At 51.5% G+C, this 12,513-nt stretch overlaps 4 protein-coding genes across 5 annotated transcripts; 1 reads left to right on the plus strand and 3 right to left on the minus strand.

Annotated features, from left to right (window-relative positions):
* Positions 1-1,265: 1,265 nt before the first annotated feature.
* Positions 1,266-2,753, minus strand: PV06_02993 (uncharacterized protein; the record flags this gene model as incomplete). The annotated part of the gene is made up of 2 exons (XM_016403743.1): positions 2,262-2,753; positions 1,266-2,187 (listed from the first exon to the last, which is right to left on the minus strand). The coding sequence occupies exons 1-2, from the start codon at positions 2,678-2,680 to the stop codon at positions 1,266-1,268; spliced, it is 1,341 nt and encodes a 446-aa protein (XP_016264748.1). The 5' UTR covers positions 2,681-2,753.
* Positions 2,754-3,222: 469 nt separating this feature from the next.
* On the minus strand, positions 3,223-4,821 carry PV06_02994 (uncharacterized protein). The gene has a single exon (XM_016403744.1). It carries the CDS (start codon positions 4,809-4,811, stop codon positions 3,408-3,410), a length of 1,404 nt encoding a protein of 467 aa, XP_016264749.1. The 5' UTR covers positions 4,812-4,821; the 3' UTR covers positions 3,223-3,407.
* A 2,284-nt stretch (positions 4,822-7,105) lies between these two features.
* PV06_02995 (uncharacterized protein) lies at positions 7,106-8,702 on the minus strand. Its single transcript, XM_016403745.1, has 2 exons — positions 7,584-8,702; positions 7,106-7,518 (listed from the first exon to the last, which is right to left on the minus strand). The coding sequence occupies exons 1-2, from the start codon at positions 8,626-8,628 to the stop codon at positions 7,190-7,192; spliced, it is 1,374 nt and encodes a 457-aa protein (XP_016264750.1). The 5' UTR covers positions 8,629-8,702; the 3' UTR covers positions 7,106-7,189.
* Positions 8,703-9,810: 1,108 nt separating this feature from the next.
* Positions 9,811-12,399, plus strand: PV06_02996. Of its 2 annotated transcripts, XM_016403747.1 has the most exons (7): positions 9,811-10,546; positions 10,612-10,877; positions 10,928-10,962; positions 11,012-11,085; positions 11,143-11,361; positions 11,424-11,758; positions 11,820-12,399. In XM_016403747.1, exons 2-7 carry the CDS (start codon positions 10,641-10,643, stop codon positions 12,141-12,143), a joined length of 1,224 nt encoding a protein of 407 aa, XP_016264752.1. In that variant the 5' UTR covers positions 9,811-10,546; positions 10,612-10,640; the 3' UTR covers positions 12,144-12,399. The 2 variants fall into 2 exon arrangements, with proteins under 2 accessions (XP_016264752.1, XP_016264751.1); XM_016403746.1 differs by having other exon boundaries at positions 9,811-10,877.
* Positions 12,400-12,513: the final 114 nt, after the last annotated feature.

The raw sequence follows: 12,513 nt of genomic DNA on the forward strand, positions 1-12,513 counted from the left end.
ACTCTCTACCTAACTTCAGTGGATAATGATGATGCTGCCACCAACGGGGGCCTGTAACCCGCATTTCGCAGTTTATTACCCGTTCTTCTAGGTGCACAGGTAGGTACTCCGTACTTATAGGGGCTTTGACAAGCCATTGACCTTTGTGCTGCTTGTGGCAGTCGTTACCTGCAGATGTTTAGCTACCTAGGTACCTAGGTACTGCCTTGGGTGCCTTCGACTTCTCTTCACTTCGTACATACGTACCTACAGTAGATTGTACGGGACTACGCCCAAGTGTTCCAAAGCATCATTCATGTGGTCTTTTCCATGCTTGTCTGATTACTCCTTGATCCTCCTGTAACAAGATGTGCCGTTCATAATTCAAACTTCCCTTTACTTCTTAGCCATCTCCTTGACCAAACCCTCATCTCCTCTAGTCGCCCGTTCATACCCCGTACAAAAGGCTTGACCCCCAGCAGTAGGGCAACCTTTGTGCCGTTATTTCCGTCCTCGACCAAGGTCATTACGAATGCAACGACACCCGGACCCATTTGACCTACAGCACTCTCCTTCCATGCACACTTCTTCATCTGACTCGACAAAACAAGTCACCTCGCACCGACCTAGATGTCTCCTAGTATCGCGGATTTGTTATTCCCCTAGAATGGCTAGACAACTCCTCCGTAAGCTCGGATCCAACACCTTCTACGGAAATTCTACTGTCTGCTCTCGCAAAAAGTGCCCCATTTCATGAGAGCCTGCGAAACTTTGTTTCAAGCATTGGAATCCAGCAAACTTTTCAAGGGGCTGACATGTTGTTGCAAAGACCACCCTCAAAAAGTTAGAACGTGCACATTGGAGAGATAGAAAAACTCATTATGCCGATTATCAGCGTCAACGAAGATTTGGAGACACAAACCGCCACAACGCTGCCATATCTCTAATGTCCACCGTGATGCCGAGTACGGAGTAGAGTTATACTCTATATTGCCTGGCCCCATTAAGTTGTTGTCGCCCCTTGCTCGTTGCCACGCAATCTCCTGATCGACGGATGCGTTTTCCTTCTCTTTTGCCAAAAGACTCATACGCCGGAACTCTACCATTTTTATGCGCGGCAGCCAAGGAAGAAAACAGAACGTCCTAAGTCCACACCATAAGATATAAACTGGACGCCTCGCTACCTACGATCGCTTCATCGTTCATTGCAAGTTGGGTATAAATGCCTTGATAACACCAAAAAAGACCTTGACACCATGCTAGATTCGACATACTCATCTTTTAGTTCAACGGACACCGACCATTGCATGGGCCGTGGACGATCCCGGCTCCAGCTTGGCCAGGATCTTCCACCAATCCTCCTTTGATGGCAATGAGGATGTGTGGATCATTTTCCAGAGGGCCTTCAATCGGCCTGCAGCATTCCAGGCCTGTAAATGCTGACATAAATGAATACTGCACAACAAACACTCCTCGAAGACGTCGGTGTCGATTTTATCAAACACATCAATCAATGCCGGGATTCTCGTCGACCATGCAAACGTCGAATGCATCCCGTTGTAATCCCAGAACGCCATCGTACTGACCGCATCCGGCGGCGCGATCGACGACGTGGTATATCTGATCTTAAGCAGCCATTGAACTAAATCAAGATCGTTCGGCGTCTTCGGAAAGGTGCCATTATCAAGCTCGAAAAGCCTGCGATCATGCGAAGTGTCTGACGTGGCAAATTTGGCGCGCCAGAGAGCGTTATTGCGATAGAAATCGAAGCATGCTGTGCGGCAATTTGCGAAAATGATTTCTGCAAGTTGACTTTGTTCTCCGGTCGATAGAGACTCGATTCGGGCCACAAACTCGGGAGACCGCAACGTCACGGCTGGAGTCAAACCCTTGGGCCAGTTGAACGGTACTCCGTTATCACTATTGACATCTTGTGCAGGTGTATTTGCTGTTCCGGTAGGTGGCGAGCGCGGCTTTCTCTGATGTCCGTTTGACTGAGGCGAAGGGGCTGGTACCATCCTCTGGTCATCTTCAACGTCTTCATCGTCGACTTCCACCTCGTTGTCGACGTCGCCATCCTGGTCATCATCTCGCGCTGTTGTTTCCGTTGTCCAAGTATTTGTACGAGCTGACTTGAGTGACTCGGAGCCTTTGTGTGAATCAAAGCGCATCTCTTGCAGCCCCGCCTCGATTCTTCGGAGGGAGGAACTATTAGCGACGGTGTGGTTAGCATAACTATACATGGCACATTGTGGCCAATGCAAGCAACACCGAAGACTTACTTGCCCATGGACGTCATCAAGAGGTTGAAACTCGAGATATGGAACGAGATGTCTTGGTGAATCCGCTTGATCCTCTTTTGTCCAGCCACCCATTTCACCTTGATCCAGAGTTGCTCGGGGATTTTGGACGTTGCTGCCATGGGCCGAAATTTGTCGACCAACCTCTGCACCTCGTCGAGCGTGGCCTTGAGTTTCAGCGTCATTGTCTGTAGCATCTTCACTCTTCCCTCGCCGTGGGCCTTGATGGCCGAGTCGTCCCCGCTGATGTCGTCGTGAATGTGGTTGAGGACTCCGTAGATTGTCGCCAAGTCCCGCGCGATGTTCTTGATCTCTTCCGGCCCTTCCTTTAGGCTGACGTACAGATCCCACGATAACTTGATGACCTCCTTGAAGTCTGTGATTGAGAAGCCAAACGACATTTTCTTTTGTCTTTTTATCGTTGGCCCTCAAAATCACTCTGGCAGATGAGGCCAAGGCCGTATACGAGACGACAAACGAGAGACCGAACGACGGATCACATTGCACTGGTAAATCTCGGTCTTTAATAGGGCATGCACGTAATGCAGTCTTACTAGCCCCTTGTGGCTGTGGTGGTGACCTGGGGAGGCTGAGTGAGGTACAACCATCAATCAGCAGGGATTACTGTGAATTTGGTGCAGACCAAAAGTGCAACCAGCATAGCCACGGAACTAGAAAACCCCCCCTTGGGACAACGCACAACGACGGCGAAACGGGAGGCCGATCATAAAGCTAGGTAGAGAGAGGGTGTCATGCTGCGACATTGGACACTTGAAGATTCAATTACTTGGTGAGAAACCGGAGGACTCCTTACGAAATCGCCGAGATAGACGCCTAGCTACCTAGATGGTCACGAGTACTGCGTACAAGTGTTTCGAGTTCGACTGAAATTTGACAATGTTTCCTCGGTTTATTTAGGCATAGACAGAAAAATGCACACCCCTAATAAGACTTTTATTTTCAACAAAAAGAAGGATCATTATGTGGTTGTTTTTCCAATCTGGAAAGGCCCCTTCGACCAGGTGTTTAATCTCTCTCTGCAAGCTATCCAGAGAGAACCGCGAAGTATTCACAGTGTGTAGGATCCCCCGGGTGTTTTGCCATGCAAATCGGAACCCCGGAGAACCATCAACCCAGCGCACTACGAAATTGCTTCAACAGGCCATTGTCCTTTCCACGCCACGCTTCACCGACTGCTCTCCCACCTTTGCGCTTCCTCCCTTGGTTTCGGTCATTGCCCTCCGTAGCCTTGGACGACGTGTCATCGACAGCATCATCATCATCATCATCATCATCACAACCACTCTGGTCAAACGCACTCTTCTTTCCAACGTCCCATTCTCTCTGCTCGCCCTTTTTCGACCACGTCACATTCTGGGGGTCTCCAACACCACCACCACCGTCATCCAACCGGGATTTGGAAGTCGTACTGCTCTCCCACCGTCGAATCTGGTCATCATCGAAGCCAGCCTCGCGGAGACGATCGACTTGTTTTTCGCGCCACGCTCTGCGGTCCCGAAGTGCCTCCAGAGCATTGTCCCAGTCGGCCGCCTCGTCGTCCGATTCGAGAAGATCGGCACCGACATCCAACGAAGGGTCATAGTTGGAATCGAAATGCGCATCAATGTTGGAAGATTGACCTCCTGAAGTGAACCCTCGTCCTCGTTTTGTTGTTGTTGTTCTTGCCGTCGTCGAGGAATGATCGAGAGGGATCGGGCCAACCATCGACCTCAGAGGATCAGATGGTGTTGAAGAGTCAGATCTTTGCCTGCGATGTCTGTGTGTTTTGTGAGATGCCTTCTTGACTATGTCGTCTTTCCGGTCGTGGGAGTTGTCCAAAGATCTGGAACGTGACCTGGACAATCGCAGAGACTTGTGGTTCTCTTGACGTCTCCTCTGCCGCGATCTGTGCCGAGACTGGTCCTTTTCATCATGATCACCATCATCTCTTCTCGTCCTTCGCCCTGTGTCTCTAGTCCTGCTGAGTTCTCTATCGGGACTTATACTGCGTCGAGTCTTTCGTGATGATCTGCTGTCCCTAGAATCCCTGGAGTGTCTGGTTCTTTTCCCCTCATGGTCATCATAATCGCTGTGACTCAGACGACGCCTCTTTCTTTCAGGTTCTCTTCTTGGTCTTTCTTCTCGATACCTGTGGCGCTCATCTCTGTCATGTTCTCTTCGGGTTCGTCGGTCGGCCTCTGATCTTCTTCGGTCATCCTTAATGGCTCGAAGACGTGCCCTGGCCTCGAATTCTTCCCTCTTCTTCAACGCCGCATTGTGACTGTCTGCTTCGCGAACGAGGGTCTTGAGAAAACGGGTGTTGGGCTTCAATCCCGAGCCACCAGATGTTTTCTTGGGTAAAAGTGCCGACATTCCTTGGGATGCATACTTGATCGAACTCTGCCTTGCGTCTTCGGCGAGTAATTTGGCAACATATTCATCGTCGTCATAATCTTTCGTCGTCGCATTCGACATGTTGAAACCTCCTTTGTCTGTGTCGCGAAAATTAGTACAATTCGCAGCAGGACTCATGCCTGTCGAGAAGACAAACTCACCTGGAAAAAAGGAAGAGTGAAAAGAACCTGGTGAATGTGACATGCGAATTCACGTTGTTCTCGACTCGGCCGAGTTGCCTCATCGGGAACAACCCCTTTGGCATTGTTCTCGCAGCATGACAATCGGTCGGGCACATCCTGGTTTGCTGACCACCGGACTGATAGAGTAGGAGTGGCACATGAAATCGTGCAATTCATCGTCTTGACATGTTTTTTATATTCTGTTTTAATTTTATCTTGTAGATCTACTCAGGACATGCACCGTTCTCTCAACCCGCAAAACACGACCCCCAGGCTCCTACGACAAAGCAACTCCATAAGGCCTCATCTGTGCGCTTTCAATATCGACAAAGCCGTAATTGTTGGCGTCTCCGCTGCCCATCTTCTCGGCCCATTTGGCCATGCCCTTCATGAAAAGGTCGACGTTTTCTTTCACAGACATGTCGATGGGTTCCCGGTCCCTGCCCATCTGACGAATTTGCGACCCGGCGATGACATTTGTCAGGCCAAAGTCGTCTCGGTCGACGAGTTGATCGAGCGCGCCGCTCACTTTCCCTCGTAGCATGTCGTTCGCCAGACGCGGTTCCTGGCAGACCGGTCGGGCGAGACCCACACCGTCGACCGTCTTGAGGGCCTCGACCATGCCGTTGACCGTCATGAACCCGCCCGTGACGTACGTCTTTGTCCTTTTCAGGGCCGGCGTGATCAAGTCGGCAAACACCAAGAAGAAAGCTTCTCGTTTCTTGCTGCTCTCGCGCTCGTGGACGAACGCGAGGGACTGGTAGGTCCCGCCGCTCAACTCGACAAAGTCGAATTCGGCCCTCTCCAGCATGGCGCACACGTCCCTCGCCTCCTCGGTCGTGAAGCCGCCCTCTTGGAACTCGACGGAATTCATCTTGATCCCGAGCGTGAACCCCGACGAGGCGGGGAGCCTTTGTCTTATCGACCGGGCCATCTCGACGATGATCCGAGCGCGGTTCTCGATCGAGCCCCCGTACTGATCCGTCCGCTTGTTCGTCGTCTGGGACAGGAACTGAGCCAGCAGGTAGCCGTGGGCGCCGTGCAACTGGATGCCGTCGTACCCGGCTCTGTGGAGATACTCCGCGGCGTGGGTGAACCGCTCGATGATGTCCTTGATCTCTGCCAGGGAGGCGGCGTGGGGTTTGGCAAAATCTCATCCCCATAACCTCCCCCTCGAGCTGGACGTCGCTGGCAGAAACCGGATCTGCGCTGAGCCGTTGGGTGATTTGTCTTCCAGGGTGGCTGACTTGTCCGACGATGAGACTGCCATGGGCCTTGGACTGCGTTGCCAGCTCCTTGAATGCCTCGAACCGTTCACCTTCGAAAGGCGCTCCGGGCGGGATGATCATGTTTCCCGGAGACTCCAAGTTGTCATAGTCAACCTGGGAGTTGGTGATGGGGGTCAGCTCGACTTTGTCAAAACCCAAAGTGGCCTGTGTCGGCACGAGAATCTTGACAGGCATCGTCTTACCATGATGTTGCCGGTGAGTATCAACCCCAGCCCTCCTTCTCCCCAACGCCTGTAGACGTTGATGAGCTCCTTTGACGGGACACCTCTCTTTTCCTTGTGAACCGGGTCCCACGAACTCAGTCGTTCGGTCATGGCGCCCTTGAGGAATCTGTTTGGCGCCGTCTTGCCGCTGAATTCAAATTTCAATGGTTGCCCCAAAGGCGAGGCATCCTTGTTGTCGGACGGAAATCTTTTGGACATGGCCAAAATCGGAGTGGTAGAGAGAGTGTGTGTCTGTGTGTGTGACGGTCAACAACGTATTAGGTACGGAGTACAAGTACTCGAGTGGTTGTTATCTATGTATGACTTTTATATACCTTTTCATCGATTGGCTTGCTGTATTTACAAGACATAAGCAAAGGAACGTGGTTCCCGAAATGCAAAAAATATCCCCGAGCAGCGGGTTACAAATCAACGTCATTGATTTCGGCAATACAGAGAAACACATTTTCGACTACTTTTTGTATTATTATTATTTGCACATGGTGATGGGATTTTCTGCTCTTACTTGCACGATTCAATTGGCCATGAGCATATATGTCTATGATGAGTTAAAGTCCACAGTACATACAATATTTGTACAAGTACCAGGACTTGCTGTACTTGTCCATATAAGTGATGTATGACTTGACGATCTACGAGTGCATAGATAGGATCGGTGTGGTGCAGGACACGGACTCGTTTGGTTTACCAAGTGACCCGAGCGAATGGTCCTCCTAGGGATGCCTCATAAAATATATCTAATTCTGTACGGTTTCAATATACTGTTTCTATACAGGTTCAATAATGCTGCCTTTACAGTTTCCTACATACTCCCCGGTCGACTAGAACCTGGCCTGGACCTTGCTCTGGACGTCCTGGACAGCCCAGTCAGAGAAGGACTTCCTACTCAAGACCTGCTTGGCCTGCTCGATCGTGAAGCCCTTAGCCTGGGTCGCGGGATTGTATCCGAGGTGATTGGTCTTTCCGACCTCCGAGTCCGACACGGGAGACGCAGCCTTTCCGTCCGCTCGCTTGTACACGGTCACGACGACGGCACCGCCGAGACCCAGGTTTTGTTGGAGACAGTACTTTGTGTCCTTGACGAGGCGGTTGTTGGCCCAACCTCGCAGGTGCCAAGTGAGTTCGGCACATTGGGCAAGTCCAGTTGCACCTGTAAGGAGGGTAGGGGGTCAGCACAGGTGCAGCAAGGCAAATCGAGCATTGTTGAGTACTTACCAAGAGGATGGCCCTTGGAGATCAAACCACCGGACGGGTTGACGACATATTTACCACCGTACGTGATACCACCCTGTCGGACCAGCTCGTGGGCCTTGCCCTTGGGGGACAAGCCGAGCGCGTCGATGACGCACATTTCGTTGGCGCTGAAACAATCGTGCAGCTCGACGATGCTGACGTCGTTGGCGGTGATTCCGGCTTGCTTCAGGGCCTCCTTGCCGGCGAATACGGTCATCTGATATCCAACCAGGTCGATCGCCGAGCGGCTGAAAAGGTCGGTCGAGTCGGTGGCCATTGACTGGCCGGCGATGAGGATCGCCTGAGACTTGAGATGCGGTCGCTTGTCCAGGAAGTCCTGAGAGACGATCACGGCGGCCGCGGCACCGTCCGAGGTCGGGCAACATTGGAGTTTCGTCAAGGGAGCGTGGATCATGGGCGACTTCATGATCTGTTCTAGTGTGTACTCGTCCATGAATTGAGAGTATGGGTTTCTCTTGCTATGCTCGTGGTTGATGCGAGCGATTTCCGCAAAGTCCTCTGCTTTTGCGCCGTACTTCTCCATGTATTCGCGTCCGGCGTTGCCGAAGAGCTGGGCCGCGCCGGGGGCGTTCGTGACACCTCTGGTCGCCTTCAGCATGGCATTCGTGGTGCCGGTGGGGTTTTCGCGGTCGTTGAAGTAGGCTTGGAGGCTACCGGGCGACATCTTCTCGAAGCCGACGACGAGAACACAGTCGGCGGCGCCATACGCAATGGCCTGGCGGGCCATGTTGAGACCGGTGCTCCCCGTCGCGCAGTTGTTGTTGACATTGTAAATGGGGATCTGGGTCATGCCGAATTGGTAAAAGACTCTTTGTCCACATGTCGAATCTCCGTAGCAATAGCATGCCACTCCCTGGTCGACCTCGTCGTAGTTGATCTGTGCATCCAACATTGCCTTCACGCCGGCTTCGAAACCGAGTTCATGGTAGTCGACCTTTCCTCTCGGCTTGATGAATTTGGTCATTCCTACGCCTAGGACATAGGCGGGCGCGGCTTTGCGAGGCATGACGGCGGTGGATTTAGAGCCAGGGGTCTTTCGTGAGAGGCTTGTGGTACAGGAGATGTTGGGGTGAAGCGGGAAATGTTTGAAGCAGTCGTCAAATGGAACCTCACCTTTGCTTACCACGGCTTGTCTTTAAGAGTGTTGGAAGTACCACGGACCTCGGCTCCAGACTTTGAATACCGACCGAGCCACTTGACGGAGTTTCCAGGGTCGCCCGAATGCGGGGAATGGCCATAGTACTGTACGCGTTACGGAGAGTACGAGTACGAGAGAAGACCGAGTCAGGCCGAGGCTCAAATAGGTATTAACTTGCAGTACTGTACGGATTAGAAAGTGAGCACTCTGGTATTACAGAGCCCTATGTACTCCGTACGGATACAGTACCTACAAGGTAGTCAAACATGTATTCGTATCAGACGGGCATGTAGGCACATTACGGAGCACCTCGAGTACTCACAGGACACAAAGAGGCACAGTAAGTACTCGGAAGGTACTCCGTACGTGAGGTAGTTCCCTGACTTGGGAACAAGCAATGTACCGTATGCGACTCAACTCATCACTCGTTACTAAGTATTTCTCTGATAATTGATATCTCAAGAGTCCATCTCACGACTTGTAACTCCGTGTAAAACTCGTCCACAGGGTATTCAACCCGGCATTGATTACGAGTACAAGCCGGCTTTTCCGTCCAACCACTTTCCAGCACCGCTGTACTCAGCATCACTTCTCAGTCTCACCAGCCTGAAACCCAAGGCTTACCTGGATATGGACCTCCATCTTCGACCATATGGCAAATGAACTCAAGGGACTCGTACTCGTAGGGGGTTCAAGTTCCAATGATCAGCCTTTGGGGCTGCGTTCTCCGTAGGGACCATCCTCGTACGAATACTGCCAGTCGACCAAGACCCTCACCATTCGCAAAGCCATTTTTGGTTCTTTGCCATCGATCCTAGACCGCCAATCATCACCCTGGTTGATGCATGACACACAATGAAGTATTGGTCTCTCGAGCGAGACAAGCCACAAGCGAATCAAGAAAGGTGTTGATGTTGCTTAGACTGACTCTTCGCAGGGCTAGACCATCCCACCCACGATACTGTGAACCCCTAGGGAGACCTCTCTCGGCCAATGGTTAGGCATGGCCTCCCCCTAAGTGACCAGGCTCAGTGGCCCGCCGCTGTCCATCAGGCTCGCCTAGTGAGCCTGGAGAAACAAAAAAGGAGGGGTGTTTTGAGGGTCCGAGGGGCAAGCCACCATCTCTTTGTCCAAAAGCATTGGGTCGACGTCACTGTAAGGATCATGACACTAAGCACAACCACATTCTACTAAGCTTCTTTCTGTCCACAATTGCACATGCGGCCTTCCCACGAATTCCCACTCTGCTGCTGGACCTTTGTTGTTGTTGGAGCTTCACACCTCGCTTCTTCCTTTGCTTGACACTCTTTGCCTGATATTTCCCCTCTTTCTACCCAAAGGCCTTCGTCGAGCCTTCAATCTCTCCCATCAGAAGAGCATCCCGATCACGCTCCAGCAGCTCTCCCGATTCTTTCTCGTCCAGCACCGTCTGGGTTCGACCAACAATTTGCAAGCTGCTCCGTGGCTTCTTGTGCCTTTTACGCAACTTCAGAATCGTCAAAGAGCACGAATGCTCACGTCGTTGTGCTGAAAGAGATTGATTGACAGACAAGGCATTCACTCACCACTGGGACGTTGTCCAAGCATCCCATCCTCCTGAACGCTTCGGTGCCGTTTCCAGGAATTGGTCTTGTGCTTCGACCATACAGTTGTCCTTCGTGACTTCTGGTAAAGGAACAGCTTGAACAATAGGAAGAGGGAATGGAGTGTGGAACGCGGAGGGATCGTCTCATCGTACATGATTGAGAGGTCTACTTGCGTTCCATCGGGTTCCGCAGCCCATTGTGTGAGTGTCGACAACGGACAATTCAATAGCATGAGGGCGCAAGGGCTGATATTCTGAGTGTGAAGACTTGTGTTGGCCTTGATTCTCTAGAACGATGAACCATGCCCGCAAAGTAAACAACTCGACTGTTTCTACCTCTCACGAACATGATCCAGATCGAAATTCAACCTCTACTCTACCATCAAAATCATCCCAGCCGCCCATAGCCATGTCTTCCAAATCGAAAATGGATACTGGCTGGGGCTCTCCAGATACTCGAATCTATTACGCGAAGAAATACAGACAGGTTCTCTCATCTGCTCCCTCAGCCGCCTTGGCCGTGGTCGCAGGGGTAAGTGAGGTTTCAAGGTGTCGCCCGACTCAACCACTGACAAGTTCCAGGCTCCATTTGAAAATCTCAAAGTTCGCATGCAATCGTATGTTAGATGCCGAGGGAGAATCAGGAGGCTCGCTGACAATGAATAGACACTATTTCCCCAATGCCTGGCAAGCTACAAGATACACCTATCGCACCGAAGGACTTCGCGGTTTCTGGGCCGGTAGGAGAACCAGACTTGAGGCGACATTCGATTCCACGCTGACACGCGCGTACTTAGGCACTCTCCCTCCGTTGTTTTCCATTACCTTTTCCCGAGCGCTCGGTTTCTCCATCTACCGCAAAGCAAAGTATGCAATCGATAGTTGGATCGAAAAAACCACGGGATCTTCACCTCTTCAACACGTCAACAAGCCGGGTACATATCCCACCATCTACACCTTGGCCTGTTTCACCGGAGCTGGAATGATCTCGGGTGGTGTTACCGCTGTTGTCCTGAGTACGTCCCTTGTGTGGTCCTCCAATGTCCGAGATCCCGCACTCTAAACATGAGATTTCTAGCTCCCATCGAACTCATCAAGAACGCCACGCAGACCTCTGTGCTCATGGCCTCTCAAGGAAAGCCTCAAACGGCTCACGCTCCTGGCGTCAAGAACGTCGGACGGGTCAGCTCTTGGGCATCGATGAAACTGATCATCCAACGCCGAGGTCCCTTGGGTCTGTGGACCGGATTCCGCCTCCACATGCTTCGCGACTTGGTCGGCAGCGGCATCTACTTCGGTGTGTACGAGACCACCAAACAGACGTTGAACTCGTACTACGGTGCCGAAAAGGCGAATTCTCTGGGGGCAATCGCAGCCGCGGGTGCTGTGTGCGGAATCGGTGCTTGGGTTTTTGTAAGTTTCTGATCCCTTTGTTCCTTTTCTCACCAACATGTGTGTGTGTTTGTCAAAACAGACCTATCCTCTCGACACCATGAAGACTCGAGTCCAAAACAACCTCGTCGGCAACCGTCCTCCCTCCCAGCCAACCTCGACCTCGACCTCGATCAAGTCGGCTCTGGACTCGGCTGCAAAGTCGGTGTCGAGGGCGTCCAAGTGGAAGGGGATCGAGATGATCATCCTGCGTTCGTCGATCCAAAACATGATCCAAATGTCCTTTTTCGAGCAAGGCAAGGTGGTCATTGACAACCTCACCTTTTCCGACGGCAGCCGCACCTTGCCAGAGGTTGAACGTCATTTCGGTCGGGATTCGAGAATCAACAAGAATGACAAGTTGTGAAGAGGAGACACACACACACACAGAGAGAGAGAGAGAGAGAGAAAAGTCTCGGGAGAGGGATACTGACCTGTCAAATTATTCAAAGAAATCGATCAAGGGATCAAATCAAGAAATCCATCGAGAAATCAATCAATTGCGCTGTTTTTTGGGGAGGTGGAAGAGAGAATGTGTGTGTGTGTGTGTAGGTGTGTGACACCACACATCGTAGCATACCTAGCATAGGCAATGAGAAACCCATTTTGACGACGAAGAAAAAGTACTTTGTAACCACCACCAGTAGTAGTAGTAGTAGTAGTAGTAGTAGTAGTAGTAGTAGTAGTAGTAGTAGTAGTAGTAGTAGTAGTAGTAGTAGTAGTAGTAGTAGTAGTAG

Source organism: Exophiala oligosperma, assembly GCF_000835515.1.
Source record: "Exophiala oligosperma strain CBS 72588 unplaced genomic scaffold supercont1.3, whole genome shotgun sequence".
Lineage (NCBI taxonomy): Eukaryota > Fungi > Ascomycota > Eurotiomycetes > Chaetothyriales > Herpotrichiellaceae > Exophiala > Exophiala oligosperma.

What these genes read in the sequence shown, in the direction of transcription:
- PV06_02996 (XM_016403746.1), top strand. Translation starts at nt 10,641, where the DNA reads ATGAACCATGCCCGCAAAGTAAACAACTCGACTGTTTCTACCTCTCAC. An exon ending in CTCAAAGTTCGCATGCAATC is followed by an intron (nt 10,963 to 11,011) that starts GTATGTTAGATG and finishes GACAATGAATAG; the next exon opens with ACACTATTTCCCCAATGCCT. An exon ending in ACTTCGCGGTTTCTGGGCCG is followed by an intron (nt 11,086 to 11,142) that starts GTAGGAGAACCA and finishes GCGCGTACTTAG; the next exon opens with GCACTCTCCCTCCGTTGTTT.
- PV06_02995 (XM_016403745.1), bottom strand. Translation starts at nt 8,628, where the DNA reads ATGCCTCGCAAAGCCGCGCCCGCCTATGTCCTAGGCGTAGGAATGACC. An exon ending in CTCCAAGGGCCATCCTCTTG is followed by an intron (nt 7,519 to 7,583) that starts GTAAGTACTCAA and finishes CCCTCCTTACAG; the next exon opens with GTGCAACTGGACTTGCCCAA.
- PV06_02994 (XM_016403744.1), bottom strand. Translation starts at nt 4,811, where the DNA reads ATGAGTCCTGCTGCGAATTGTACTAATTTTCGCGACACAGACAAAGGA.